The 27,467-nt window shown below is 51.6% G+C and overlaps 2 protein-coding genes across 4 annotated transcripts in view; one reads left to right on the forward strand and one right to left on the reverse strand.

Annotated features, from left to right (window-relative positions):
- Nucleotides 1-22,182, reverse strand: part of ELF4 (E74 like ETS transcription factor 4) — a 45,916-nt gene extending 23,734 nt beyond the window's left edge. The window contains exon 1 of one of the 3 annotated variants that reach the window (XM_055266856.2): nt 21,836-22,182. The gene's annotated coding sequence lies outside the window, so the exon portion shown is untranslated. Of the gene's footprint in view, nt 1-21,539; nt 21,782-21,835 lie in introns of those variants that run through there. The other 2 variants (XM_055266852.2, XM_055266857.2) reach the window with 2 other exon arrangements.
- Nucleotides 1-27,467, forward strand: part of LOC134735983 (collagen, type I, alpha 1a-like) — a 40,695-nt gene that overhangs the window by 2,181 nt on the left and 11,047 nt on the right. The window contains exons 2-8 of the mRNA XM_063634592.1: nt 3,249-3,311; nt 3,485-3,548; nt 20,050-20,185; nt 20,333-20,402; nt 20,891-21,121; nt 21,220-21,487; nt 21,545-21,934. Coding sequence (XP_063490662.1) covers nt 3,249-3,311; nt 3,485-3,548; nt 20,050-20,185; nt 20,333-20,402; nt 20,891-21,121; nt 21,220-21,487; nt 21,545-21,934 — 1,222 coding nt within the window. The remainder of the gene's footprint in view (nt 1-3,248; nt 3,312-3,484; nt 3,549-20,049; nt 20,186-20,332; nt 20,403-20,890; nt 21,122-21,219; nt 21,488-21,544; nt 21,935-27,467) is intronic.

Consider the following 27,467-nt stretch of genomic DNA (forward strand, 5'->3'; position numbering starts at 1 on the left):
AGAAGCTAGGATAATCTATGTTGGTACCCACAGGATATTAAGTCAGATAACTTTTATTGAAGTTCTTTGTCAAGGTTCCCTGCCAGCCCAGTGTGTGTCCTAGAAACTAACATGAAGCCTCCTTGCTCAGATCTGGAACTTTCCTGGGCAGCAGGGGCCATGGTGTGGTTGCTGCCTGCTTGGCACTGGCTGACCCTCCCAAATGTGCCCTTCTGCCACTGGCCAATCCCCAGGCCAGCAAAAGCAAAGGACAGTACTTCAGGCACAAGAGCAGTACTCCAGCATCCCTTTCACAGAAGGGAGGGGTTCCAGAAAGGATGAGGTGGGAAGACAGCCTACCAGGGCCTGGCCAGACAGGGAGGGCAGCCTCAGCTCCAGAAGTCATCGAGAGCTCCTGGGGTTCCTCCTTCTCTCTCACCCGCACTATTAAAACCTCTCCTCAAGTTAGAAGGCCGGGCGCAGTGATACACACCTGTAATCCCAGCACTTTGGGAGGCCGAGGCAGGTGGATTGCTTGAGCTCAGGAGTTCGAGACCAGCCTGGGCAACATGGCAAAACCCCGTCTCTACTAAAAAAAATACAAAAATTAGCCAGACGTGGTGGCACACGCCTGTAGTCCCAGCTACTCAGGAGGCTGAGGTGGGAGGATCGCTTGAGCCTGGGAGGTGGGGGCCGCAGTGAGCTGAGATCACACCACTGCACTTCAGCCTGGGCAACAACAGTGAGACCTCAGCTCAAAAAAAGAAAAAAAACCTCTCCTTGAGTCACAGTCCCAGGATATCAAAGTTATAAGAGACCTGAAAGATCATTGCATCCATCCCTCTTATTATCCAACTTCTGCTACCACAGGAGAGGAAGTGACTTGCTCAAGGTGACACAGCTAGTTGCACTGTGACTCCCAAGTGACTCTTCTTCCTCGCCTCCTTCCTTGCTCATTGTCTCCTGGCATCCTCAAAAAAGCAACCCTTTCCTCTGGCAAGAACACACAGCAGCCAATGATTCAGGGCTGGCCAATAACAATGAAGCCATGGCTGGGCGTGGTGGTTCATGCCTATTATCCTAGCACTCTGGGAGGCCAAGGCGGGCAGGTCACTTGAGGTCAGGAGTTCGAGATCAGCCTGGCCAACATGGTGAAACTCTGTCTCTACTAAAAAATACAAAAAAATTGTCTGGACACGGTGACTCATGCCTGTAATCCCAGCACTTTGGGAGGCCGAGGCAAGCAGATCACCTGAGGTCAGGAGTTCAAGACCAGCCTGGCCAACATGGTGAAACCCCGTCTCTACTAAAAATACAAAAATTAGGACCAGGCATGGTGGCTCACGCCTGTAATCCTAGCACTTTGGGAGGCCGAGGCAGGCGGATCACGAGGTCAGGAGTTAGAGACCAGACTGGCCAATATGGTGAAACCCTGCCTCTACTAAAAAATACAAAAATTAGCCAGGTGTGGTGGTGCCCTCCTGTAGTCCCAGCTACTCAGGAGGCTGAAGCAGGAGAATTGCTTGAACCCGGGAGATGGAGGTTGCAGTGAGCCAAGATCACACCACTGCACTCCAGCCTGGGCGACAGAGCAAGACTCTGTCTCAGAAAAAAAAAAGAAGGAGAAGGAGAAGGAGAAGCCACACACATGCAGGGCAAGTTGAACCTTCACAGTGCCTTCCCCACCTCCACCTCTGTGCCTGTGTTCACACTGTCCCCCAGGCCTGACAGGCCCTTCCTCAACTTCTGCAAGCCCAATGCCCACAAGTCCTTCAAGATCTGAAGCAAATGTCACCTTCTTTTCAAAGCCTTCCCTGCTTCCTCCCCACCTGGCACATTTCCCTCCTCCTCCTCATGACACCTTAGCTTTACTTCTTAGACCAAACCAAGGGTTCATAAATTGTGGCTCATGTGCCAAACCCAGCCCTGCAGTCTATTTTTAGCCCATGAGCTAAGAATGGTTTTTACATTTTTTAATGATTGGGAAAAATCAAAAGAAAAATATTTCATGACATATAGTGTTTTTTATATATATATGTCTTTTTTGAGACTGGCTTTTGCTCTGTCACCCAGGTTGGAGTGCAGTGGCACAATCATGGCTCACTGTAACCTCTGCCTCCCAGGCTCAAGTAATCCTCCCGCCTCAGCCGCCCAAGTACCTGGAACTACACGTGCACGCCACCGTGCCCGGCTAACTTTTTGTAATTTTTGTTGAGACAGGGTTTTGCCAGTTGTCCAGGCTGGTCTCAAATAACTGGGCTCAAGCAATTCTTTGTAGGAAAGGTTTGCTGAGTGCTGGACTAAAGGCTTCAGTGTGAATAAATTCACCAAGTTCATTTCTTTTTTAAAATTTATTTTAGGCCGGGAACAGTGGCTTACTCCTATAATCCCTGTACTTTGGGAGGCCGAGGCGGGTGGATCACCTAAGGTCAGGAGTTTGAGACCAGCCTGGCCAACATGATGAAACCCCGTCTCTACTAAAAATACAAAAAATTAGTTGGGCGTGGTGGTGGGCACCTGTAATCCCAGCTACTCAGGAGGCTGAGGCATGAGAATCGCTTGAACCTGGGAGGCAGAGGTTGCAGTGAGCCGACATCGTGCCACTGCACTCCAGCCTGAGCAACAAGAGTGAAACTCCATCTCAAAAAATATATATATTTTCAAATTTGTATTTATTTATTTTTCAGAGATGGGGTCTTGCTATATTGCCCAGGCTGGTCTCCAGGTCCTGGCCTCAAGCCATCCTCACACCTCTGCCTCCCAAAGTGCTGGGATTACAGGCGTGAGCCACCACACCCACCCCATCATGTTCATTTCTGAGAAGAATGTCACAGAGCACTTGGGGATGGAGGTGCCTGCAGGGAGGTGTGGGATGCCAAATACAACTCAGCAGATTCTCATCAGAAAGAAGGTCCTGGGCTGGGGTTAGGAGACGTGAGTTCTGCCCATGATGTGACCTCGTGCAGGTCACTTCTGCTTTGTGTGCCTCGGTTACCTCATCTGCACAACGAGGGGGTTGGACTGGGTGATCTAAGGGCCTGTCTAGCCCTATGACTTAGGCAGTGATCAACTGCATTACCAGCTCCCACAGTTCTTAGTCTTAGTCCCACATGATCTTAGTCCTGATCATTTACCCTCAGAACAAAAGCTTACAGAAGGGTCCTCTGCCCAGCTGTGGTTTTCTGCTGCCCCCGTGGGCCTCCCTCACTCCACACTCACCTGCCCTGCCTCACCCTTCCCGTCTGCTGACCTTTCTGCCCTCCTCTCAGAATTCCTCTCCTTGCAAAATGAAGATGGCCTCCTCTGAAAGAGCCCTCCCCCGCTCCAGTCAGGTGGGCTAAAAGCCTCCACTTTTTTGGGAGGGAGACAGGGAAAGGACTCTCACCTCTCCCCAGCCTCCCAGGGCCCACAGCAGACAGGCAGTGGAGTAAGAGATAGGGCCAGCTCTCACCGCACCCCTGCTCTGCCAGCGGAAACAGCCCTTCTCTGCCACTTCCTGTCCCAGGGGTTTCAGCAGTTTCCCCTTCGGGGCCTGCTGGCCCTCCCAGCCCCGCCCCTGCCTCACACAGGTCAGGGAGTGCAGAGAGGGGAGGGCCCTGGGTGGTGAGTGGGGAGGATCCCTCACAGGAAGGCTGAGGAGACAGCTGTCTACACAAGGGGACGCCCCAGTGGCAGGTCTACCAGACTGCTTTGGGCTAGGAGCAGGTACAAGCGGATGCAGTACCTGGGAGGGAGATTGGGGCTCTCCTGCTACCACAAACCCTCTCCTACTACCAGATGAGTAGAAATGACTTTATCACTTTACCTAGCTGTCACCTTGAGGGGTGGAGTGAGCCTGGCCTTAGAGGACTGGATAAAAAACTGGAATATAAATGCTGAGGTCAATGTCCAGGAAGGACTAGCCCAGGGTGGCTTCGAATGGAGGGACAGGTTTAATGAAGCAAGAGGATGAGAGGTTAGTTCACTGGGGCAGATGACATTGAAATCAATGTCACTTCATAATTTTGCAGGGGCCTTGTCCCTAGCACCAATGGACACAGGCGACAACGGAGGGCAAAGTACAGTTGTCCCCTGGCATACTTGGGGATTCGTTCCAGGACCACCTGTGAATACCAAAATCCACGCACACTCAAGTCCCGCAGTTGGCCTGTGGAGCCCACACATCCAAAAAGGTGGCCCTCCCTGTACTCAGGTTTCGAATCTTGGGAATACTGTAAAAAAAAAAAAAAAATCCATATATAGGCCCGGTGTGATGGCTCATGCCTATAATTCCAGCATTTTGGGAGGCCAAGGCAGGCAGATCACCTGAGGTCAGGAGTTCGGGACTAGCCTGGCCAACATGGTGGCGTGGTGGCAGGCGCTCTGTCCCCCAGGTTGGAGTGCAGTGGCGTGCTTATAATCCCAGCTACTTGGGAGGCTGAGGCAGGAGAATTGCTTGAACCCAGGAGGCGGAGGTTGCAGTGAGCCAAGATCACGCCATTGCACGCCAGCCTGGGTGACAGAGCAAAACTCTGTCTCAGAAAAAAAAAAAAAAATCCACATATAAAGTGGATCCGTGTGGTTTAAACCCATGTTGTTCAAGGGTCAACTGTATTATATCACATGTAGGTCAAGGGTAGAGGCATTTTCTGGGTGATGGAGCAGGAAACTCTCACATTCCATGGTGGCTGATGACTTGGTGTAGTGACTTACGCTCATAAGTACCTCCCAGGTGCTGTTGCAAGGTGGGGTTCCTAGCCTAGGGCTGTGTGCCTGTGAGGTTATTGTGCAGGCAGGTGACCCACTCAGTGAGACCCTCCCAAGGCCATGGGTCAGAACAGCTGTAAACAGCCTGAGGCTTTGGACCTCTCTGCCCAGTTGCCAGTCCTCCTGGGGACAGGCCAGAACTACATGATGCTGGCTCTAGAAGCCTTGCTACCTGGTTCGGGGGCCTCGTGGTGGATGGACACAATCACCTGGCTTCCCCGTGGTGATATTGTTCCCTGGGATTCAAGCAGCTGTGCAAGAAGCTAAGGGGATTCCTACAAATGATGGTTCTGGATGGGCCTGCAAAAAAATGGCTGAGAAGGTGATCTTGATACCTCTCTCAGCTCGGGGCCATATTCTTGTATCTTTGGCCAAGAACCCTGCCCAGCCAGGCCTCCTGTCATGAGAGTAGGGGCCGGGCGCGGTGGCTCACACCTGTAATCCCAACACGTTGGGAGGACGAGGTGGGTGAATCACTTGAGGTCAGGAGTTCAAGACCAGCCTGGCCAACATGGAGACACCCCGTCTCTACTAAAAATACAAAAATTGGCCGGGTGTGGTGGCTCACGCCTGTAATCTCAGACTTTGGGAGGCCAAGGTGGGCGGATCATGAGGTCAGGAGTTCGAGGCCAGCCTGGTCAATATGGTGAAACTCCATCTCTACTAAAACTACAAAAATTAGCCAGGCGTGGTGGTGTGAGCCTGTAGTCCCAGCTACTCGGGAGGCTGAGGCAGAAGAATCACTTGAACCCAGGAGGCAGAGGTTGCAGTGAGCCGAGATTGTGCCACTGCACTCCAGCCTGGGTGACAGAGTGAGACTCCGTCTCAAAAAAACAAAAAAAAACAAAAACAAAACAAAACAAAACAAAAATTAGCCATGCATGGTGGCGGGTGCCTATAATCCCAGCTACTCGGGAGGGTAAGGCAGGAGAATCACTTTAAACCCGGAGGCAGAGGTTGCAGTGAGCCAAGATCACGCCACCGCACTCCAGCCTGGGTGACAGAGGAGACTCCATCTCAAAAAAAAAAAAAAAAAAAAAAAGAGAGAGAGCAGGGTCCCACTTTTCCCTGTCCCCTTTCACTCTATGTTCCCCCAAGGACAAAGAGGAACCAGTTCCCTCCAGATAGGGCCCTGCTGCCCCTGAGGGGAGTACCTGCTTGTCCACTCCTGCAAGCTGGAGTGAATACGGCTTCACAGCTGGTAGGGAGAACGCCAAGGAAACCTTAGAGACAACATCTGGATGTGCACCTGGGCTTCTGCCAGCCCCTCCCTACATCTGCAGCACAAACCCAGGGCCAGGGTTTGGTTACAAGCCTGGCTCAAAGCTGGCGGCACGTGTTTGGGTGGAGGGGGTGGAAGCGCTTGAGGTTGGTGCCAGCTCAGGGTGAGCACTTGTGGGGTTGGCAGTGACCTGAGCCGCTGGTGGGCCCAGCGTGGTGGGTGTGGCCACTGTGGTCTCGGGCATGGCCTGCTGGGGGAGGGGCGGAGGGGTGTGGGTGCTTGTGTAAACGTGGGCAAGATTTTCTTTTGCGCTCTCTGATACCACTTCAAGTTGCTCCTTCTGCTTCGGGGAAAGGAGGGCCAAACAGTAAAAATGACAAGATGATAGGGTGGTGTGCAGGGAAGGTGGCAGGGATGTGTAGTTCTGGGGTGCGGGCTGTTGGGTTGCTGTAGCACCAGGCCCTGGATATAAGGTATCTCCTTTTAGTCTCACACTACACCGTCCCTGCAAAGGAGCCAGCGAGTGGCAGAGCCGGGGTTTGAACCTAGATTTCCAACTACTACACGCAATGAACTTTGTTTTCAGTGAAATCTGTTTTGGTAATAATTCTGTTTTAACGGTTTCATTTGAAAAACAGTAGAAGTGAGGCTCAGAGATTAGGTAACACGATCAAGGCCACCACTGCCCAAGAATGGAGGCAGAACTCAAACTGTGGCCAGTGTGACCTTGATCTTGAAGTCCCTGCTTTTCCCTCTGTCCATGCTAGCAACCATCTGCTAGGATCTCAAGCTCAAGGCTGGCTCACAGCTCTCCACTTCGAAGCCTCAGAGCCCCTGTGGGGCCGCTTCAACACAGGCTTCCCAGGCTTGTGTCCCATGCCCCTCAAGGACTCAATGTCAACCCAAGCTCCATCTAGTAAGTCAATTCTAACTTCCTGGGCCCAGTCTGCACCAAAATGGTGACCATGTGAGCTCCTGTGGCCAGCTGCTGAGAAGGAGTATTGTGGAGGGGGAGCCTTCCAGCTCTGATGATGTGGAGGCGGACTCTTCCTATAAGCTCTGCTGTTTCCAGAGAGTTCCTGGCTCCAGACCTGAAGTAGCCACAGCATGGTCCCTGCCCCATAAATATACACTTGCTCTTGGCTTACACATAATGTAAGTCTGGGCTCTTATCTTGGGGTGTTGGTTCACATGTTTATTCAAATATTTATGGAAAGTCAGCCTTGAACACCTCATAGGTGCCAGGCCCAGGACTAGGGGACTAATCATGGGGCCCACCCTATTCTCTGTGGTAGAGTCTCTTTGTATCGAAGTTCCCAGTAAGCTCGGTAGCCCATCTGCCTAAACAATATTGCTGGGTGCTCCACCCCCTCAAAACATGTTTGTAGCAAGTATCTTCAAAATTGAGGCCCAAGGGTTGGGAGAAAATGGGGAGTGAATACTAATGGGTATGGGATTTCTTTTGGGGGTGATGAAAATGTTTTGGGTTTTTTGTTTTGTTTTGTTTTTGAGACAGAGTCTGACTCTGTCGCCCAGACTGGAGTGCAGTAGCACAATCTCAGCTCACAGTAACCTCTGCCTCCCGGGTTCGAGTTATTCTCATGCCTTAGCCTCCCGAGTAGCTGGGACTACAGGTGTGTGCCACCACACTGGGCTCATTTTTGTATTTTTATTAGAGATGGGGTTTCACCATGTTGGCCTGGCTGGTCTCAAACTCCTAGCCTCAAGTGATCCGCCCACCTCAGCTTCTCAAAGTGCTGAGGTGATAGGCGTCAGCCACCATGCCCTGCCTGGGGGTGATGAAAATGTTCTAAAATGGATTCTGGTGATGGATGTACAACTCTGACAATAGACTAAAAACTACTGAAGTGTATGCTTTAAGAGGATGAATTATATGGTATTTGAACTATATCTAATAAAGCAGTTGTCTTTTTTTTTAACTGAGGCCCAGAAAAGGGCAGCAGCCCACTGAAGGTCATGCACAAGCTAAGGTCCTTTGGTTGATGGCTCCAAGGCTGTTTCCTCCTCCCAGCCTCCCTATAATCCTAGGCAAGGGTAAGTACAGGGTCACTGAGTATGCATGGCAGGTCCAACCTTATGCAAGCTGCTTTCCTCGGGGTAAGCAGTGGAAAACACTTCCAACTAAGGACTTTAATTTCAGGTCTGCCATTAATGTGGCCAAGTCCCTGCCCCTCTCTGGATCCCAATTTCCCCATCTGTAAAGTGAAGTGGGCAAGTTTGGTAATCTTTTGCTAAAGGCTCAGCCAGTTCTGAACCTCTGAGGTTCTAATTAGAAAGTACTGCAAGGGGCCGGGTATGGTGGCTTGTGCCTGTAATCCTAGCACTTTGGGAGGCCGAGGTGGGAGGATGGCTTGAGGCCAGGGGTTCGAGACAAGCCTAGACAACATGATGAAACCCGTCTCTATTAAAAAAAAAAAAAAAAAAAAGCAGCTGGATGCGGTGGCTCACGCCTGTAATCCCAACACTTTGGGAGGCCGAGGCAGGCAGATCACCTGAGGTCGGGAGTTCAAGACCAGCCTGACCAACATGGAGAAACCCCGGCTCTACTAAAAATACAAAATTAGCTGAGCGTGGTGGTGCATGCCTGTAATCCCAGCTACTCGGGAGGCTGAGGCAGGAGAATCTCTTGAACCTGGGAGGCAGAGGTTGCAGTGAGTCAAGATCGCGCCACTGCACTCCAGCCTGAGCGACAGTGCGAGACTGTCTCAAAAAAAAAAAAAATAAATAAAATAAAAAGAAAAAGAAAGAAAAAAAAGAGTGAGCACTGTAAGCCAGAATAGAATGGAGTGTCAGATACGTGGCTCTCCTTTGGGTGCTGCAGGAGGCCTTTGACACAATTAAGCGTTCAAATAGATGCTCCTCACTGATAGTGATGATGAAGATTTTCCTGTGAGAGTCAGATTCTCTCAGACAATCCTTCTGTTGACTGTCTCCATGAGGGGCAGCTCAGTTCTGATTTCGCCTCAGCAGTGCTAGGTGGTAGAGCAACCCATAATAGAGACCCATTGATCATGTCCTTTGGAGATGTCAGGAACCAGGTTCTTGGCCTGGCGCCCAGGCCAGCAGCCCCACCTTGCACTGAGCTTGCCTTCGTGGTGGAGGGAGTGATCCTTGATGGCCACCAGCCTAGCCCCCGCTGGACAGGATGTTTCCACATCGAGCCCCACTTCCTGCAGCTAGGCCTGGGCTCCTGTTTCCCCCCTCTCCTGCCATCTGGTCGCCTGCCCTCTGCCCCCTCCCCTTGCCGGGTGTTTACAGGCTGCCTTATCAGCCTGGGGAATCTGGGCCTCACCCAGCCGGCTGCCCCCGCCCTGCCTGGCCCAGACAGCCTGCCCAGGGCCCTACCTGCTCTTTCGTCACTACAGGCTCCAGCAGCCCGGAGCCCCCCTAAGCCATGGGCAGGCAGGGGGTGTGGATGAAGGATTACTGCCTGGCACAGCCCCGCAGTGCCTGGGGCCCTGCCTGCCAGAGCGAAACCTGAATATTCATAGTGCTTTATGCAGCTTGCTCAAGCTGGAGAGGGCATGCGTTCTTTTTAAATTGTACCTTCTCTATCTGCAGGCTATGGAGACAGGAATGAGACGTGGTGCTGCTAAGGAAGCTAACTTTGACCTGGAGTGCCTCCACGGCTCTTCTGTCCTTAGCCACCCAGAGATGACGGTGGGTAGCTCTAGGCTAGAAGGCACTGCAAGTCCAGGCAGATATATTTGTTTTTTACTGGAGAGCACTGTAAACACTCTAAGCTAAAGGTGGGGCTGAATGAGGGGCTGCAGGCTGACTGTGATGGAGGAGATGAGGCTGGGAAGTCCTTGGGCACAATCTTGGCCAATCCACACCCAGGCTTCTGAGCCTCATGGGTCCCAAGCTGTCTGTGTCCATCCCACACTGGAATCTATGCACCCACCCAAAGGCTAGGATGAGGCCGGAGCTAACCACTGAGTGAGCTAAAAGATTATCCCCCAGGACAGAAGGGGCTAGATTTTTCCATTGAATGTGTTTGAATCACAAAGGGAGACAGGGATGGAGACAGGAAGCAAATGAAAATGCTGAGGGTGACAGATTTCCCTTCCAGCACTTTTAGGCTAAATTTCTGAAAGTTCAACCTCTGACCCACCTGTAGGCAGGCCCTACAGAGACAGGGCCTGCATGCCAAAGCTGACCAAGCCCCAGACTAGGCGTCAAAGCCACAGTCCAGACCGGGCTCATCTTCCAGGGGCCTCCATTTTGTTCACTGATAAATCACTTAAAATGTACTCGAGGCAGTAGATTGCAACATTCACATTTAAGATCAAAAGTCATACTTCCAAGAAATTTTAGCTGTCCTTCTAGGTCTCTAGAATACAGTTTTCAGTAGTTTGGGAGCACTTGGGTGGGAAAGTTTGGAAAAACTCTGCTAAGTCAATTTTGCCATTAATGGGCTATGTAACCACAGGCACACCACGTCACAGGGCTCTCGCAGCCTCGGGCCTCCCTCCCTAGAGATTTCATGCTGTCCAGAGCTCCACGCAGGCTTATTGACCATAGTGGCCATCGGGGCTCCACATTTCTTCCCTCTATCGAAACTTTCAGGCCAGCCAGGCGCAGGGGCTCACGCTTGTAATCCCAACACTTTGGGAGGCCGAGGCGGGTGGATCGCCTGAGGTCAGGAGGTCGAGACCAGCCTGGCTAACATGGTGAAACCCCGTCTCTACTAAAAATACAAAAATTATCTGGGTGGGGCGGTAGGTGCCTGTAATCCCAGCTACTCGGGAGGCTAAGGCAGGAGAATTGCTTGAACCCAGAAAGTGGAGGTTGCAGTGAGCCGAGATCACGCAACTGCACTCTAGCCTGGGTGACAAGAGCGATACTCCGTCTCAAAAAACAAACAAAAAAACCAAAAAATTGTTATTGTGTTAAGTGTCATCTCTCTCCTTAATACATTTTCTTTTTTCTTTTGATAGAGTCTCACTCTGTTGCCCAGGCTGGAGTGCAGCAGTGCTACCTCGGCTCATGGCAACCTCCGCTTCCCAGGTTCAGGCGATTCTCATGTCTCAGCCTCCCAAGTATCTGGGATTATAGGTGCGCATCACCATGCCCTGCTAATTTTGTGTTTTTACTAGAGACGGGTTTTGCCATGTTGGCCAGACTGGTCTCTAACTCCTGACCTCAAGTGATCCACCCGCCTTGGCCTCCCAAAGTGCTAGGATTACAGGCATGAGCCACTGCCTGGCTCTTAATACATTTTCATTTAAGGAGACCATCCTCTGGAACTAACATGTTTGAGCCTGAGAAGGGGCTCCAGGACAAGTGGTCACCTGGTGGGGCCAACCAGCAGGTGAGCTATAGGGTGTTTCTTGGTGGTTCTACCTCCCGTCACCCCAGTAGCCATGGAGTGAGCTGGTCTTCACCATCTATACCCCATACCTGTGGGTTCTGTTAGGAAGCTATATGGAGTGAATGTGAAAATCCTTTGGAAAGCTAAAAGCTAGGCCTGATGCAGCAGAAAGCCCACTTGACTGGGAGTGAGGAAGATCAAGTTCCAGTCTTGGCCCAGCCTCTGCCTAGCTCCTCCCTCAGCTTCTGAGCTGGCGCCAACTCCTACTCCAGGACACACATTGACATCGATGGCTGTGACCACACCAGATGGACTCGGCAGAGCCGTATGGTCCAAACTCATCTGCTCAGTTTCCAAAGGTCCTTCACAGTCTGACCCCACCCTACCTACTCCGGCTTGTTTCCCATGATTTCCCAACTTAAGCCTGGGCTTGAAGCCCAGTGGTCTCCTCATGGTCCCCTGAGGGAACATTCCAGGCTCATTCACGGAGTTTCTCAGGCCTGCCATGCCTTTGCTGCTCCTTTTTGGCTAATCAAATAGTGCCTATCCAGCAAGGTCCCAATCACATCCACCAACCCCATGGAGCTGGTTATACCCTCATAATTACGGTCTGCGCCCATGGAACCCCGTTCTCTAAGCCCCCATGACCTTTAAATTCTACCACAAAATTTATTAATCCCACAGGGTCTTGAATTGCCCTTTAATTATTTCATGTGTATCTCGTTTCCCCAACAGGTAGTAAAATCCATGGGATCAAAGCCATTTCATCTCCTGACTAACACAGGCTTGGGCATTCATGAATGAAGTTCACGTAAATTCTCAACAAGAGTGAGATCTCTAGAAATGAGACCACAGGTCCTGATAGATCTTAGGGCTACAGACTAGGGGTAAGGTAGCCATAGAGTTGGGCAAATGTCTCCAAGGCTCCAAAGTTACTTTTCCTCTCTTGCTCCAGGCCTCTGTTAGGGACAAGATGTATTAGCTAGAGTCATTTATTCCAAGTGGCACTGAGAAGGCAGTTGATGATCAGGTCATCACCAAAGCATTCTGTCTTTGTACAAAACCACAGTGTTTCCACCCTGGGGTTATTGGTTGATCACTGAACCCTCAGGAAAGACTTCATTCTGGATCAGGTCTAAGAAGTCAAGTGATTCAAGAAAACAGGGGTAAGAGGATAACTATATGAGGAAAAATTTTACTTAAAGAAGCCTTTTGTTTTCTGGACAGACAAGGCTGAGCAAGTATATGATTGGCATCTATAAAATGATGTATGAGGCAGATAGTCATGGATTTATTCACCAAAAATTGGTAATAAATCAAGAGCAAATAACAAATAAGTAGTCCTATTTTACAAATGCATAATAAAGTTAAGAAACTTTTTAGGCTAAGAATATCAATTAAAAGATAAGCATCATCTAAAATAATGGTAACATAAGGGACAAACATGATTATAATATAAGATTTAAAAAACAAGCCGGGCGCGGTGGTTCACGCCTGTAATCCCAGCACTTTGGAAGGCCGAGGCGGGTGGATCACCTGTGGTCGGGAGTTCCAGACCAGCCTGACCAACATGGAGAAACCCCGTCTCTACTAAAAATACAGAATTTGCCGGGTGTGGTGGCGCATGCCTGTAATCCCAGGTACTCGGGAGGTCGGGAGGCTGAGGCAGGAGAATCGCTTGAACCTGGGAGGCAGAGGTTGCAGTGAGCCGAGATCGCGCCATTGCACTCCAGCCTGGGCAACAAGAGGGAAACTCCGTCTCAAAAAAACAAACAAACAAAAACAAACAAGGCCAGACTGGGTGCAGTGGCTCACGCCGGTAATCCCAGCACTTTGGGAGGCCAAAGCGGGTGGATCATTTGAGGTCAGGAGTTTGAGACCAGCCTGGCCAACATGGTGAAACCGCATCTCTACTAAAAATATATTTAAAAAAAAAATTTAGCTGGGTGTGGTGGTACATGCCTGCAATCTCAGCTACTTGGGAGGCTGAGGTAGGAGAATTGCTTGAACCCAGGAGGCAGAGGTTCCAGTGAGCTGAGATCGCACGACTGGCACTCCAGCCTGGGCGACAGAGTGGGACTCCATCTCAAAATAAAATAAAACACCAAACATATTTGTTACAACAAAAATTAATGCAAGTGGGATAAATGCAAATATTAAAAGAAAATGTTATGGACAAGTCAACCCTAAAAATCACGTGAAATCGCAAAGGACTTAAACTAGCCAAAAACAACTTCAAACAAAAGCAAAGTTGAAAAGCTAATACTACCTGATTTCAAGAATGATTATAAAGCTACAGTAATCAAAACAGTTGGCATTAATGTAAAGAGAAACAAGTAGACCAATCAATGGAATTGAATACAGAGTACAGAAATGGGCCCACATATAGACAATGGTAGCAGACTGATGATAGCTTTTTCAACAAATAGTGCTAGAATAATTAGATATTCATATGCATAAAGAAAAAAAAGGCTGGGTGCAATGGCTCACACCTGTAATCCTAGCACTTAGGGAGGCCAAGCTGGGAGGATAGCTTGAGGCCAGGAGTTCAAGATCAGCCTGGGCAACATAGTGAGAACATACCTCTACAAAAAAAAATTTTAAATTAGCCGGGCATGGTGGCACACTCTTGTGGTCCCAGCTACTTGGAAGGCTAAGGTGGTAGGATCACTTGAGCTTAGGAGGTCAAGGCTGCAATGAACCATAATCATACCACTGCACTCCAGCCTGGGCAACAGAGAAAGACCAAGAAAAAGAAAGAAAGAAGAAAGCAAGAAATCAAGATAAAGAGAGAGAGAGAGAGAGAAAGAAAGGAAAGAAAGAAAGAAAGAGAGAGAGAAGGAGGGAGGGAGGGAGGGAGGGAGGGAGGAAGGAAGGAAGGAAGGAAGGAAGGAAGGAAGGAAAAGAATTTGGATCCATACCACTCACCATACAGAAAAATTAACTCAAAGCAGACCATAGACTAAAATGTAAAGACTAATATTATAAAACCTATAAAAGAAAATATGAGACAAAATATTTGTGAACTAAGGCTAGAGGAAGAGTTCTTCGATACAGCACCAAAACTATGATCCATAAAAAGAAAGATTGAAAAGTTGTAGTTTCATCAAAATTAAAAATGTCTGCTAAAGTCAAAAGACACTTCTTGAGAAGGGGATTAAAAGAAGCCACAGACTACCAGAAAGTATTTACAAAGCATGTATCTGATGAAAGTCTTGTATCCAAAAAATATAAAGAACTCTCACAACTCAACTACAAGAAAACAAACAATTCAGTTTAAAAAAGGGCAAAAGATTTGAACAGACACCTCAACAAAGAAGACATATGGACAGCAACTATATGAAAAGATGTTCAACATCATCAGTCAATACAAACATCATCAGGAAAATACAAATTAAAATCACAATGAGATACCACCGCACACTTATTAGAATGGCTAATTAGAAGTGGTCACCTAATGAGACAGGTGTTTTCTGTGCATAGATTCTCATAGAATTAGCGGAGCTGAACTAGCCTCTGTTATCCTCAGGGGGCATTATAGGAAAAAGATTAGCTCCTCATTCTATGTCTAAATACCTCCTTGTTATCGGGTCATCAGGAATTTCGGGAGGTTAAGAATAATTGCCACCCTCCCATCCCCCAAAGCCTAGCAGTTCTAACTGAGGGGTGGGGACCAAGGGACTGAGTGGAGTGCTTTACTCAGGGGTGGTCCAGTTTATCCTAGGCTGCCTGTCCCTGCGGGTGGTCACAGGCTCCTCAAGCAAACACAATCCAGTCAATAGCAAATGGAACCTCCAAGTTACTCGCTGGGAGGCCTCTGGAAGGGGAATGGCCCCCAGTCCCCTGGGAGCTCTTCTGGGCAAAGGCAGTGCCCCAGCCTCAACTCAAGGCCTCTGGGCATTGGCCCAGAATGGACCCATCATCTATTCTAGTGAAGGGTGAGAGTGAGTGGTAGTCAGCCAGTTGGCTCCCAGAATTTTACACTCAGTAGGATAATAACAATAATCTGATGATTGCTAAATAGTTCCCAGGAGTACAACGTTAGGCCTTCTCTCAAAGAAACTAACTTACTCTTATTTCTGCAGTGCATGATGCTCAAGATGAAAATGGTGAAGGACTAAAGAAGGCAATGTTAATACAAATATTAACGATTTGAGTTTTGCTCTTCACTACAGCACTGCCTGCCATTCAGTATATTACACACACACACACACACACAGACAGACACACGCACACACCTTCTATTACATCCTTTCCCTATCCTGTGCAATGGCCGAGTTAACAAAAAGCAGAAAAACCTGGAAAATCTCCCTCTTAGTTTCAGAAATGGGTGTGGCATGCCCTGCCAGCATTGCCAAAGAAGTAGTTGGTCCCTAGAGCCTGGCAAAGTCAAGGTTGTGTGAAGGGGAAATGGTGACAATAATAACTGTCACAGGAATAATAATAACAGCAGTGAACACTTACTGGGTGGGTACTATATGCCAGGCACTCTGCTGAGTGCTTTATATGCATCGTCTCACTTAAGCTTCACTCCAACCCTGTGAGATGGGTGCTGACTCCCAGAGTGGTTAAGTAACTAGCTCAACAGCAAATAGTCACACAGCCAGTAAGTTTGGCATATAAATGTAGAGAGCCTGTGCTCTTCCTCCTCTAGACAATAACGTGTATTGGGAAGGATATTGGGTCACACTGGAAGAGGAAAGGAAGCTTCAGGAGAGTCAGGTGTTCTGAGAGGCAGGAAGTGCCCACACTGGGCCAAGAAAATGACCAGGGTGCGGTGGCTCACGCCTGTAATCCCAGCACTTTGGGAGGCCAAGACAGGTGGATCACCTGAGGTCAGGGGTTCGAGACCAGGCTGGCCAACATGGCGAAACCCTGTCTCTACTAAAAAGTACAAAAAAACAAAAAATTAGCTGGGCATGGTGGTGGGCGCCTGTAATCCCAGCTACTTAGGAGGCTGAGGCAGGAGAATTGCTTGAACCCGGGAGATGGAGGTTGCAGTGAGCCGAGATCACACCACTGCACTCCAGCCTGGGTGACAGAGCAAGACTCTGTCTCAAATTAAAAAAAAAAAAAAAAAAAAAGAAGGTGGCAACTCAAGGGAGAGCTTGCTCAGCCTCTACAAACTGCTTAGCTTGCTTCTTGTTAGCCTCTCTGAGAAATGTTCTGGCACTTTCCCTTGCAGACCTTCCTGCATGAAACACCCTTCCCTGCTCCCTGACCCTCCTCCTCACCCTGGAAGCAGGCTGGGGTCTCTTTGCTGAGAAACTCACCTTAGGGCATGATTTCCCAACCAAGAAGTCAGGGCCCTCTGGTATGTCCCTTTGGTGTTGAAATGTGCTGGGGAGGGGGCAGGGCAGTGAGAGTGGGAAAATGATGAGTGTGTGTATGTGGCAGGGGGATGTCCGGGAGCTTTTTATCCAATTAAACCCAACAAGGGCCAAGCTTCCTCCATGTCCAGCCTTGGGAGACACAGAATCAGTGGAAGCAATATATGGCTAGTCCTTAGCTGTCTGGGCAGAAATACATGAAACTCTACATTCTTCATTTCCCAGATGGTGGAGTGGGGAACAATTATGAAAATCTCTCTCCTCCACCTGAAGCTCTGGGCTTCCAGAGAAATCTCAGAACCCTGGGGGAAAGGTGGGATCCAGCCAGCCTGAGACTGCCATGAGCACGTGTGGCATGTCAGTTTTCCTGTCATTTAAGTGCCCTACGTGTCTCTCCTGCCATCTCTCCCACTCCCCAGGGGCCTGTGTGTGCACGCGCGCGCGCGTGTGTGTGTGTGTGTGTTTCTGGTAAGGGAGGGGTTTCAAAATGAAATCCCCTCAGCTTGGGTGGCAGGCTGGCCAGCCAGTTTGTATCTCCCGGAGTGGAGACAGGGGTTTGCACTGAGCCACCCACACTCGCTGACCTGGTCTTTTATGTGACATGCATTTGCCAAACAATCATCCAGGCTTCGAAGGTCAGTTCGTGGCCAGGGAATAGAGAGAAAGGCGTCTTTTCTTCCTTTTCTGCTGAGCCAAATCTCCCCCTCGCTTCTCCCTCACCCCCCTTCAAGGTCTAGCCTAGACCCGCATCCCTCACAAAGCCTTCCCTCCCTCCTCCAGCTGCTGCTGACCTCCAGTCCCGGCCGCGCTGGCCTCTGCTCCAACAAGCACAATTAGCACCTGACCAGCCACTGGCCTGGCTGCTTGTCCTCGCCTCTGATTGTTTCAGTGTCTTAGTCATCTCTTCCCCAGCGCCTCCTTCTCTCATCTTCCCCACGGCGCCTAGCATCGGTTGGGCACACAGTAGGTATTAATAAATGTCTGTTGAATTGAAATTCAGCAGCCCCTATGAGGTCAGAACCCTCATAAGCACCCCGACCAGCAGTTTCTTGGCAACCAGCACTGGGGCCTGAGCTACAGGGCATTAGCAGTGTGGCTGCTATTACAGGACACACGAGGCTCAGCTGCCAGAGATTTGCAGGCAGGTTGGTGTTGATGAGAAAAGCCCCTGACCCCTAGGAAAGCGCCTATGGGATTCTGGGTACCTTGCAGGAGTTTCCTTTCTCCCCTGCAGAAGTAGTTTTCAGTCTGAGAACCACAAAAAGAATAAATTGGAAGAGAAGCCAGAAACCTCTTTGCAGCTTAGAAATCCAGGAGAGATGCCAAGCCCGGGTTGGGGTCAGGCCCTACTCTGAGGACAGAAGGCTGCCCAGGGCCTTTCCCAGCTCGGTGGGAGATCCTGGGGAGACAGGGGGCATGGCAGACATGAGCCCTTCCACTGCAGGGGGCTATAGGGATGTTTGGGGGTGTCCCTAAGAAATGCCATCCTGCCCTGGAACCCAACAAATAACATCCTGCAAGATTGCCACCTGTAGCTCATGCAGAAACCAGTGTCCCAGCCAGGAGCAATGGCTCACGCCTGTAATCCCAGCACTTTGGGAGGCCAAGGCGGGCAGATCATCTGAGGTCAGGAGTTCAAGACCAGCCTGGCCAACATGGTGAAACCCCATCTCTACTAAAATATACAAAAATTAGCTGGGGAAGGTTGTGGGCACCTGTAATCCTAGCTATTCAGAAGGCTAAGGCAGGGAGAATTGCTTGGGCCTGGGTGGGAGGCAGAGGTTGCAGTGAGCTGAGATTGGGCCACTGCACTCCAGCCTGGGTGACAGAGCGAGACTCCATCTCAAAAAAAAAAAAAAAAACAGAAAAGAAAAGAAAAGAAAACCAGTGTGCCTTTCCCTCTCTCATTCACCCAAATCCTAGGGCAAGACTCGGTGTGTGGGGAGGGTGGGGGGTGCATCTAGACCAGAATCTGGCCGGGGTCTTCAGGCAAAGAGAAGCCCCCAAGTCTAGGGTGCTTGATCTCCCACACTGGCTCAGGAATTTGATCCTGGCTTCCAAGGACAATTATTTATATAGATGACGTATCCCCTCTCCCTGACCCCCTCCCATACCCCTGCTCCGACTCCAGCCCACATGAAAAGGTACACACAATCCCGGAAGGCAGGTGGTGTCTTCCTCACATCCATGTTTTCCTCACTGCTACTTCACTGGGGCCTGGTACTAGGACTGGCTCTGAGCGAGTGTTTGCTGAATTGAATCTGAGTTTTAGGCGCTGCATTAGGCAATATCATAAGGGCAGCTAGCACTTACTGTGTGCCATGTGCTGTTCTAATAAGCATCTTATATGTATTCATTCATGTATTTGATCCTCACCAAAGTGTTATAAAGTAGGTCTCATGTGACAGATAAGGAAACTGGGGCATACAATTGACTGGGATCACATAGCTAGTAAATAACAACACTGGGATTTCAACCTAGACAGCCAGGCTTTAAGAACTGGAGGTAGCTGGGCGCAGTGGCTCACGCCTGTAATCCAGAACTTTGGGAGGCAGAGGCGGGTGGATCACCTGAGGTCAGGAGTTTGAGACCAGCCTGACCAACATGGAGAAACCCCGTCTCTACCAAAAATACAAAATTAGCCGGGCGTGGTGGCACATGCCTGTAATCCCAGCTATTCGGGAGGCTGAGGCAGGAGAATCACTTGAACCCGGGAGGCGGAGGTTGTGGCAAGCCAAGATTGTGCCATTGCACTCCAGCCTGGGCAACAGGAGTGAAACTCCATCTCAAAAAAAAAAAAAAAAGAACTGGAGGTAAGGAGTTCAAGATTACAGTGAGCTGTGACTGTGCCACTGCACTCCAGCCTGGGTGACAAAGTGAGACCCTGAATTAAAAAACAAAAACAAAAAACAAAAAAACAAAAAAAAAAAACAACACTCTAAATGCAAAAACAAAAACTGGATGTAAAATTAGAACATTGCAGGGGTAGGGGATGTGGAAAGGACGAAGGCCAAGCTTAAGAGCAGAAGAGCAGAGGTTTCCCCAGGAAAGCAAACTCCTCAGCCTGTGCCTAGCTGGGTCTGTGCGACACAGGGCCTGATTTTTGCAAGATGAGGGGCATTTTGGACATGCTATCAATCAGGCCCCTAGAGACAGACCACAGCACCCTCTATTTTAGATACCAATATATGCCAGAGAAGACAGAAGCCACTGTGTCACCACTTAGCACTAGGTGAGGGAGAGTGGATTTTGGGCCCCTAGGTTGTCTAGGGGTGGGCGCCAGTTCCTGAGCAACCACCGAGCAAACAGTGCAGCACAGGGAGGAATGCCAGACATAGTTGCAAACAAGCCACTCCTTCGGCTCACAGCAAGAGGCTGGGTGAGGGTGGTAGCATGGAGCCTGCTTCATGGTCCCCCCCACCCCTGCCCCCAACAAGAGATCCCAGGCTCTGAATCCAGCCCCAGAAACAACCAGATGCAAGGTAGCCTCTTCCTCACACCGGCTGGCTGGGATAGGACGTCCTCCCTGATAATCTTCACTGAACTCCAGAGAGCTCCCCCTACGCTGCTCCTGTACTGGATGCACTGAATCTGAATTAATGGTCGAGAAAGCACTTTATAACCAGGAAAACCCAGTGTAACTAACTGCAAGGAAGGACTGGCATTCTTGCTGGGCATACGTGTTCCCCGGGCATTTTCAGTGCCAAAGTCTCCCCAAAGGGAAGAGCTAGAACTGTTCTCTTCACCCACCTCCAACCTGGCACTCGGGCCAGGGGTCAGCTCGCAGGGGGTGAGTCCCCAATGGGCGTGCCCACCAGCTGTTGGGGCTGAGCAGTGGTGGTTCAGGCTCTGGGGTGGTGACCTCACTTCCGCTCCTACCTCCCCACCTCCCCAGCACTCCTCCCATTTGAGGCCCCACCAGGCCAAAATCGAGAAGTCCAAGGGTAACTGTTCCTTCCCACTTTAAGAGCTAATTAAAATAATTAGCCACAATGAACTGTCAAACATTAACCAGAAGAGGCTGCAGGACCAGACAGGCCTCTATCACAGGCCAAGGGATGAGGGGCAGGAATCAAAAAGCCATCAAATCCCTCAGCTGGGGTATGGTGCGGGGCGGGGGCGGCCCAGGAGGACCTCGCTGAGCTGAGGTGCCAAGGGGTCAGGAGGTGACTCTGGTCAGGAAGGTGATGTGCAGGCATACGGTGGTGAGAAAAGGGAGTCAGGGTTAGGGTGCGGTGGAGGAGCCAGGAATTCATAAAGCGGTCACCGCCTCAGCAGTCTCTCAAGCCTCTAAAGCAAGGCGCTGGCGTGAGGGGACCCCGCACGGTGCGGCTGCTGAATCCCCTAGGCGGCGGCCCGGGAGGGAACCCGGAGGCGGGAGAGCCGGGGAGAGCGGGAACGCGGGAGCGGGAAGGCTGGCGGCTGGCTCACACGGAAACTCCGGCCCCTGCCAAGAGGTCTCTATTTTGGCGATTCAGTTCTCCAAATCATAGGTCTGCGTGCGCATGTGTGCGTGTGACCCTAAAGCCCTGGCCCCAGAAGCCCCGGGGGTAGTCGGATCAATCTAGCAGCTCCGCCACAGTCCGCCCCACCTCCTCTGCCCTCAGGCGCTCAGCTTCTGGGGACCCGCTGTCACGATCGGCCCCGTCACGGAACCCGGGCTGCCGGGGGCGAGGGAAAACAGGGGCCCCTACCCCGACTCCCCGACTCGGGGAATCCATTCCACTTCCATCTCGGGGATCGGGAGCCCGGGTTCTCCAGCACACGCGCGGCGGGGCGACGCCAGGGCGGCTCGCGACACGCCGCGACTCTCCCGCCCTTCCCTGGGCCCCCAGCCCCACGCCGGGGCCCCGGCGCTCTCGATTCCGCCCTCACGCAAACTTTTCCAGGTCCCCGAAGGCTCGAAGAACCGGCGCCATCGACGTACCTGAGGCCGAGTGGCTCACGGGCCCAGCTCGGTCGCCGGGCCGGGGTCTGTCTCCGAGGTCCCCGCTCCGGGGGCCGAGACGCGGGTCCCCAGCCCCGCCAGCCCGTCCTCTCCCCCTCGGAAGCCGGGCCGGGCGAGCGGCGCCGGGAACTCGGCGCCGGCAAAAGGAGAAGTGGAAGTTGAGCGCGGCGCCCGGTCCGTCCCCGCGGCCGCCGGGGCCGCCGTCCCCCGCCCTCCTCCCCGCCCGCCCTTCCTCCCCGCCCGCCTGCCCCCGCCACCCCGCGCCCGTGACTCACCTCGGCGCCGGGGCAGGCTGGTCCGGGCGGGCGAGGCGCAGGGCTCTCCCACACGTCGCGCCGCCAATGGCAAGTTGGAGGGAGCGATGCAAATACCAGGTGAGACGGCGGCGCCCCTGATAAAACGGGGCGGGGGGCGGGGTGGAGCGCGCGGGGAGCGGGGCGGATGCCGGGGAGGGCCGGGCCAAGACAGGGGGCGGCAGGGGCGCCCGGGGAGGGGGCGCGAACCCGCGCAGACCTGCACCGAAACGAGCGAGCGAAAGGGGAAATTACACTACAGACACACACGTCCCCGCAGGCGGAGGCTGGGGCGGGCGCGAAGGAGGCAGGGCGGGAGGGAGGGAAGAGCCGGAGGGAGGGACCGACGGGAGGGACCGCGGGCGGGCGGGGTGGGGGAGGGAACGAGGGAGGGACGAGGCATCTCGGTGGAAACAGCGCCCCTCCGCCCCGGCCCGCCCGCCGCGGTCGCCAGCACGGCAGGGGGAGCCGTGCCAGGGGCCCGCGCGGCCTCTCCTTCCCCTCGCGGCTCGCTCGCGCCCGGGGGACCACTAGGCAGGGCGTCCGCAGAGCCCGCGTCGTGCGCTGCGGCCCGGGCAGGCGCCCCCCACTCTGCTTCTAGCCAGCGGGACCCCGGGCTCTCTGCTCGTTCCGTGCCCTTCCCGGTGCGAAGCCCCCACACAATGCCCCGCAGAGAAATCCCTTCCCCGCGGACTCGGGAAGGTTTCGTCCAGCCCCCTCGGCCCCTGCAAGTGGAGACTTGCTTGACGCCTTTGGGCCAAGCCCTGCGCTCCACATTATTGAGCTCCTGGGGTGTGCGGGCCCCAGCGGGAGGGCGGGCCGTGCGGCGGGTGAGGCCGCGAGATGCCCAGAGGATACAATTTTGGAACCATATGCCCGACTCCGCAGAATCCTGGGCGGAACACCTGGGGTGACTGGAGAGTTTCGGCGACTTCTTAGTGAAGTCGAGTCTAGGACTCCTGCGGGGAGTTGGGGTGGGGGACGCTGGCAAGATAAGAGTCAGGGGAAGGGCTAGCGGGAGAGGGGCTGGCCCACAAAGTGCAAAGAGAGCCAGAGTTCGGGTGCTGGAAGAAAGCCCATGCCTACCTTTCTTCCCCTGTCCAAAGCCAGGCTGCTCTGCTCCACGCGCCCACTCGAAAGCCACTCACGCACGCTCCCCTTCTACCTCCCCTTTGCCCTTTCTGACCTGCCTCAACATCAATACCGCCGCCTACGTGGGTCTGCTGATAGGAGGCTCTGGAGAGAGTCCGCTGGGAATTGTTACTCTGTATAGTTCCACGTGGCCTTTTTGGGGGTGGGGGCAGCAAGGCCTAAGCCGTGGCAGAAAGCATCAAGACTGAAGGGGCCCCAGGGGATGGGGCCTTCTAAAGGGCTTGAGGTTGAAGGACCTGCTCAGCCTCCAGCATCGGCCTGCTTCTCCTGCCTTGGGAAAGGATCATCCCAGGCGCAGGACTGGGGGACAGGAGTGGTGGTGGATGATGGCCACAAAGGCAGCTGCAGATTACAAGTTACCAAGGAAAGATCCTGTGGCTGGACTGGGGCGCCGGCCCCTGAGACCTCCTGGATACTCAGAATCAAGTCCCCAAAACAAGCACTTTGTCTTTTACAAGCGGGCATGCTTTTCCCAGGGGATTCCAGATCCTGGCGACACACAGTTCTCTGCTGGCCTCTCATCCACGAGGGTCCCCTCTCAAATTTGGGGTAGGTCCCAGATGTCCCTAAGCCCTCTTTACCTTGACTTTGAAACTCACGAATGGACACACACGTCTGCACACGCGCGCGCACACATGCACACACACACTTTCCCATTTAGCTAAGAGTTCAGTGGTCTGTAACCTCAGACAGACCTGGGTTCCTATTCCAGCTCACTATTTACCAGCTGTGTGACTTTGGGCAAGTCACTTAAACTCTCTGAGCCTCACTTTTATTCTTTAAAACAAAACAAAAACAAAAACTAGGCTGGGCATGGTGACTCATGCCTGTAATCCCAGCACTTTGGGATGCCAGGGTGGGTGGATCACTTGAGGTCAGGAGTTCAAGACCAGCCTGGCCAACATGGTGAAAACCCATCTCTACTAAAAATACAAAAATTAGCCGGTGTGGTGGTGCGTGCCTGTAGTTCCAGCTACTCGGGAGGCTGAGGCAGGAGAGTCACTTGAACCTGGGAGGCAGAGGTTGCAGTGAGCCGAGATCGCGCCACTGCACTCCAGCCTGGAAGACACAGCGAGACTCCATCTCAAAAAACATAAATAAATAAAATAAATTAATTTTTTTATTTTTGTTTTTTATTTTTATGGGTACATTGTCGGTGTGTGTATTTATGGGTTACATGTTTTGATGCAGGCATGCAATGGGTAATAATCACATCAGGGTAAATGGGGTATCCGTCACCTCAAGCATTTCTCCTTTCTTTGTGTGTTTTCTTTCTTTCTTTCTTTCTTTTTTTTTTTTTTTTTTTTTTTTGAGACAGAGTCTCACTCTTTCACCCAGGCTGGAGTGCAGTGGCGCGATCTCGGCTCACTGCAAGCTCCGCCTCCCGGGTTCATGCCATTCTCCTGCCTCAGCCTCCTGAGTAGCTGGGACTACAGGAACCCGCCATCCTGCCCGGCTAATTTTTTGTATTTTTTAGTAGAGGTGGGGGTTCACTGTGTTAGTCAGGATGGTCTCGATCTCCTGACCTCGTGATCCGCCCGCCTTGGCCTCCCCAACTGCTGGGATTACAGGCGTGAGCCACTGCGCCCGGCCTCATTCTTTGTGTTATGTACAATCCAGTTATACTCTTTTAGTTTAGATTTTTTTTTTTTTGAGACGGAATTTCACTCTTCTTGCCCAGGCTGGAGTGCAATGGTGTGATCTCGGCTCACCGCAATCTCTACCTCTTGGGTTCAAGTGATTCTCCTGCCTCAGCCTCCCTAGTAACTGGGATTACAGGCATGCGCCACCACACCCGGCTAATTTTTGTATTTTTAGTAGAGATGGGGTTTCTCCATGTTGGTCAGGCTGGTCTCGAACTCCTGACCTCAGGTGATGTGCCCACCTTGGCTTCCCGAAGTGCTGGGATTACAGGCGTGAGCCACCGCGCCTGGCCCTAGTTATTTTTAAATGTGCAATAAATTATCGTTGACTGCAGGCATCCTGTAGTGCTATCAGGTACTAGATTTTACTCATTCTAACTGTATTTTTGTACCCATTAACCATCCCCATTTCCCTGCCCCCAGCCTCGCTTTTCTTATTTTTAAATTGGAGACAATATGAACCTATCTCCCAAGGCTGTGGCAAGGACTGAATGAGATAACAAATGTCTATGGCAGTGTCTGGTGCCTAGTAAGTCTTCAATAATGTTAGGTTTCTTAGGTGTCATGTTCATCTTCATTTCCCTTTCTCAACCCAGCTCTCAGGAGAAAGTATGACAGGGCCAGGGCTGAAGTTGCTCAGGACTAATGGTGGATCCCTCCTGCAAGCGAATGTAGTTTGAACCAAGGCTGAAGCCTCAAGGCAGCATGCAAGGAGAGGTTTCCCTTTTGGGAAGGGCAGGAAGAGAGGTCGGCACTGCCAACCAGCTCATGGTGACTGGCCCTAACGCCTGCCAGCGCCTTGCAGCCCACGGCTTGTGGGAATCCCATAAGTTCCCACCTTCCCCAGCCTTTCAGAACTAACCACAGCCCCATGATCTGCGCGTTGCAGCCAAAGCAAGCCCCACCCCCTTGATGAAAAAGGCTGACCTCGCCTTGGGGAGCCGTGGGCCACCTGAATGACCTTCCTGGCTGCCCTTCTCCTTCCCCACACGGCTCACCGCTCTTCCACTTACCTGCTGGGTGAGCCCAAGCCAGGTGGGGCCAGCCAGGCTGAGATCACCATTCTCCTGACGACAGCCATGCTGTTTCTACCAATGGCTCATTCCCTGACTTGGCAGGAATTCCCCTTCTCGAGTTGCCCATGGATGCCCAGCCTGCACCATGAGCGGAGCACTCTGAGCCTTTCTCCTTCCAGCCCTGCTTCCCCCAGTCTCCAACCCTGACTGGGTGGTCTCGGGTCTCAAAACTTGAGTCCTGCAAGGAGCGGGAGGGGCCTCTGTGTTGCCCACAGCCCATGTACTTCCATCTCCCTACTTGCACACTCAACTTGCCCTTCCACTTTAACAGCTTTCAGAGCCCCTCTTTGTCTCCTTTTTCTTTTTTTCCAGAGGCAAGGTCTTGCTGTATTGCCAGGCTGGAGTGCAGTGGTACGATCATAGCTCACTGCAGCCTCCAACTCCTGGGCTCAAGCGATCCTCCCTCTCTTTGGCCTCCGGGGTAGCTGGGACTACAGATGCATGCCACCATGCCTGGCTAATTTTTGTATTTTTTGTAGAGACAGGGTTTTGCCATGTTTTCCAGGCTGGTCTTGAACTCCTGGGCTCAAGCGATTCTCTCACCTCGGCCTCCCAAAGTGTCAGGATTACAAGCATGAGCCGCCATGCCTGGCCTTTATCTCTTTTTTTCAAGCAGTGCCTGATAGCCCATGTTTTCCTGCAAATCACCCCAGGTTCTTCGGAGATGAGGTGGCTGATTTCTCCCTCTCTCTGCTCACTTAACTCCTTACCCTCAACAAATTCTATTCAAACTTGTGGGCAGAGCAATATACCACAACACCACAGTTTCTGTGGCCAGAGCCCGAACATACCACCATAGACACATACTAGAAAAGTTGCCTATTGGCTAGGCACAGTGGCTCATGCCTGTAATCCCAACACTTTGGGAAGCCGAGGCAGGTGAATTACCTGAGGTCAGGAGTTCAAGACCAGACTGACCAACATGGTGAAACGCCATCTCTACTAAAAATACAAAAATTAGCTGGGCGTGGTGGTGGGCGCCTGTAATCCCAGCTACTCTGGAGGCTGAGGCAGGAGAATCACTTGAACCCAGGAGGCAGAAGTTGCAGTGAGCCGATATCACGCCATTGCACTCCAGCCTGGGTGACAGAGAGAAACTGTCAAAAAGAAAGAAAGAGAGAGGGAGGGAGGGAGGGAGGGAGGGAGGGAGGAAGGAAGGAAGGAAGGAAGGAAGGAAGGAAGGGGAAAGAAAAAAGAAAGAAAGAAAGAAAAAGAGAGAGAGAGGAAGGAAGGAAGGAGAAAGAAAAAGAAAGAAAGAGAGAGAAAGAAAGAAGAAAGAAAGAAAAAGAAAGAAAGAAAGAAAAAGAAAGAAAGAGAGAGAAAGAAAAGGAAAGTTGCCTATGGATCAGACTTTTGGAACGAGGAGTGTATTCAAAAGCTGGGAGAGAGGTTATGGTGTAAAAGGAAGCCTCCCACCTGTAAATCTGAGAAGCCCCCTATAATCCTTCCTATAAAGCCAGTACTCATTCTTCTGTTGCATTCAATAACCCCAGGTTTGCATCTGTTGGGTTTATATGACAAGGCCATGGGTATCCAAGTGGCACGCAGAGATCTCCAAGTCAAGGTTGTGTCTGGTCAGCATAAGCAGTGTTTGTTCTAAAAAACTTGTTGAATAGCTGCAAAACAGAATTCCTTTCCTCAAGCAGTGCCTGATAGCCCATCATGTTTTCCTGCAAATCACCCCAGGTCCTTTTTTTTTTTTTTTTTTGAGACAGAGTTTTGCTCTTGTTGCCCAGGCTGGAA

The sequence above is a fragment of the Symphalangus syndactylus genome, chromosome X (genome assembly GCF_028878055.3).
Source record: "Symphalangus syndactylus isolate Jambi chromosome X, NHGRI_mSymSyn1-v2.1_pri, whole genome shotgun sequence".
In the NCBI taxonomy this organism is placed as follows: domain Eukaryota; kingdom Metazoa; phylum Chordata; class Mammalia; order Primates; family Hylobatidae; genus Symphalangus; species Symphalangus syndactylus.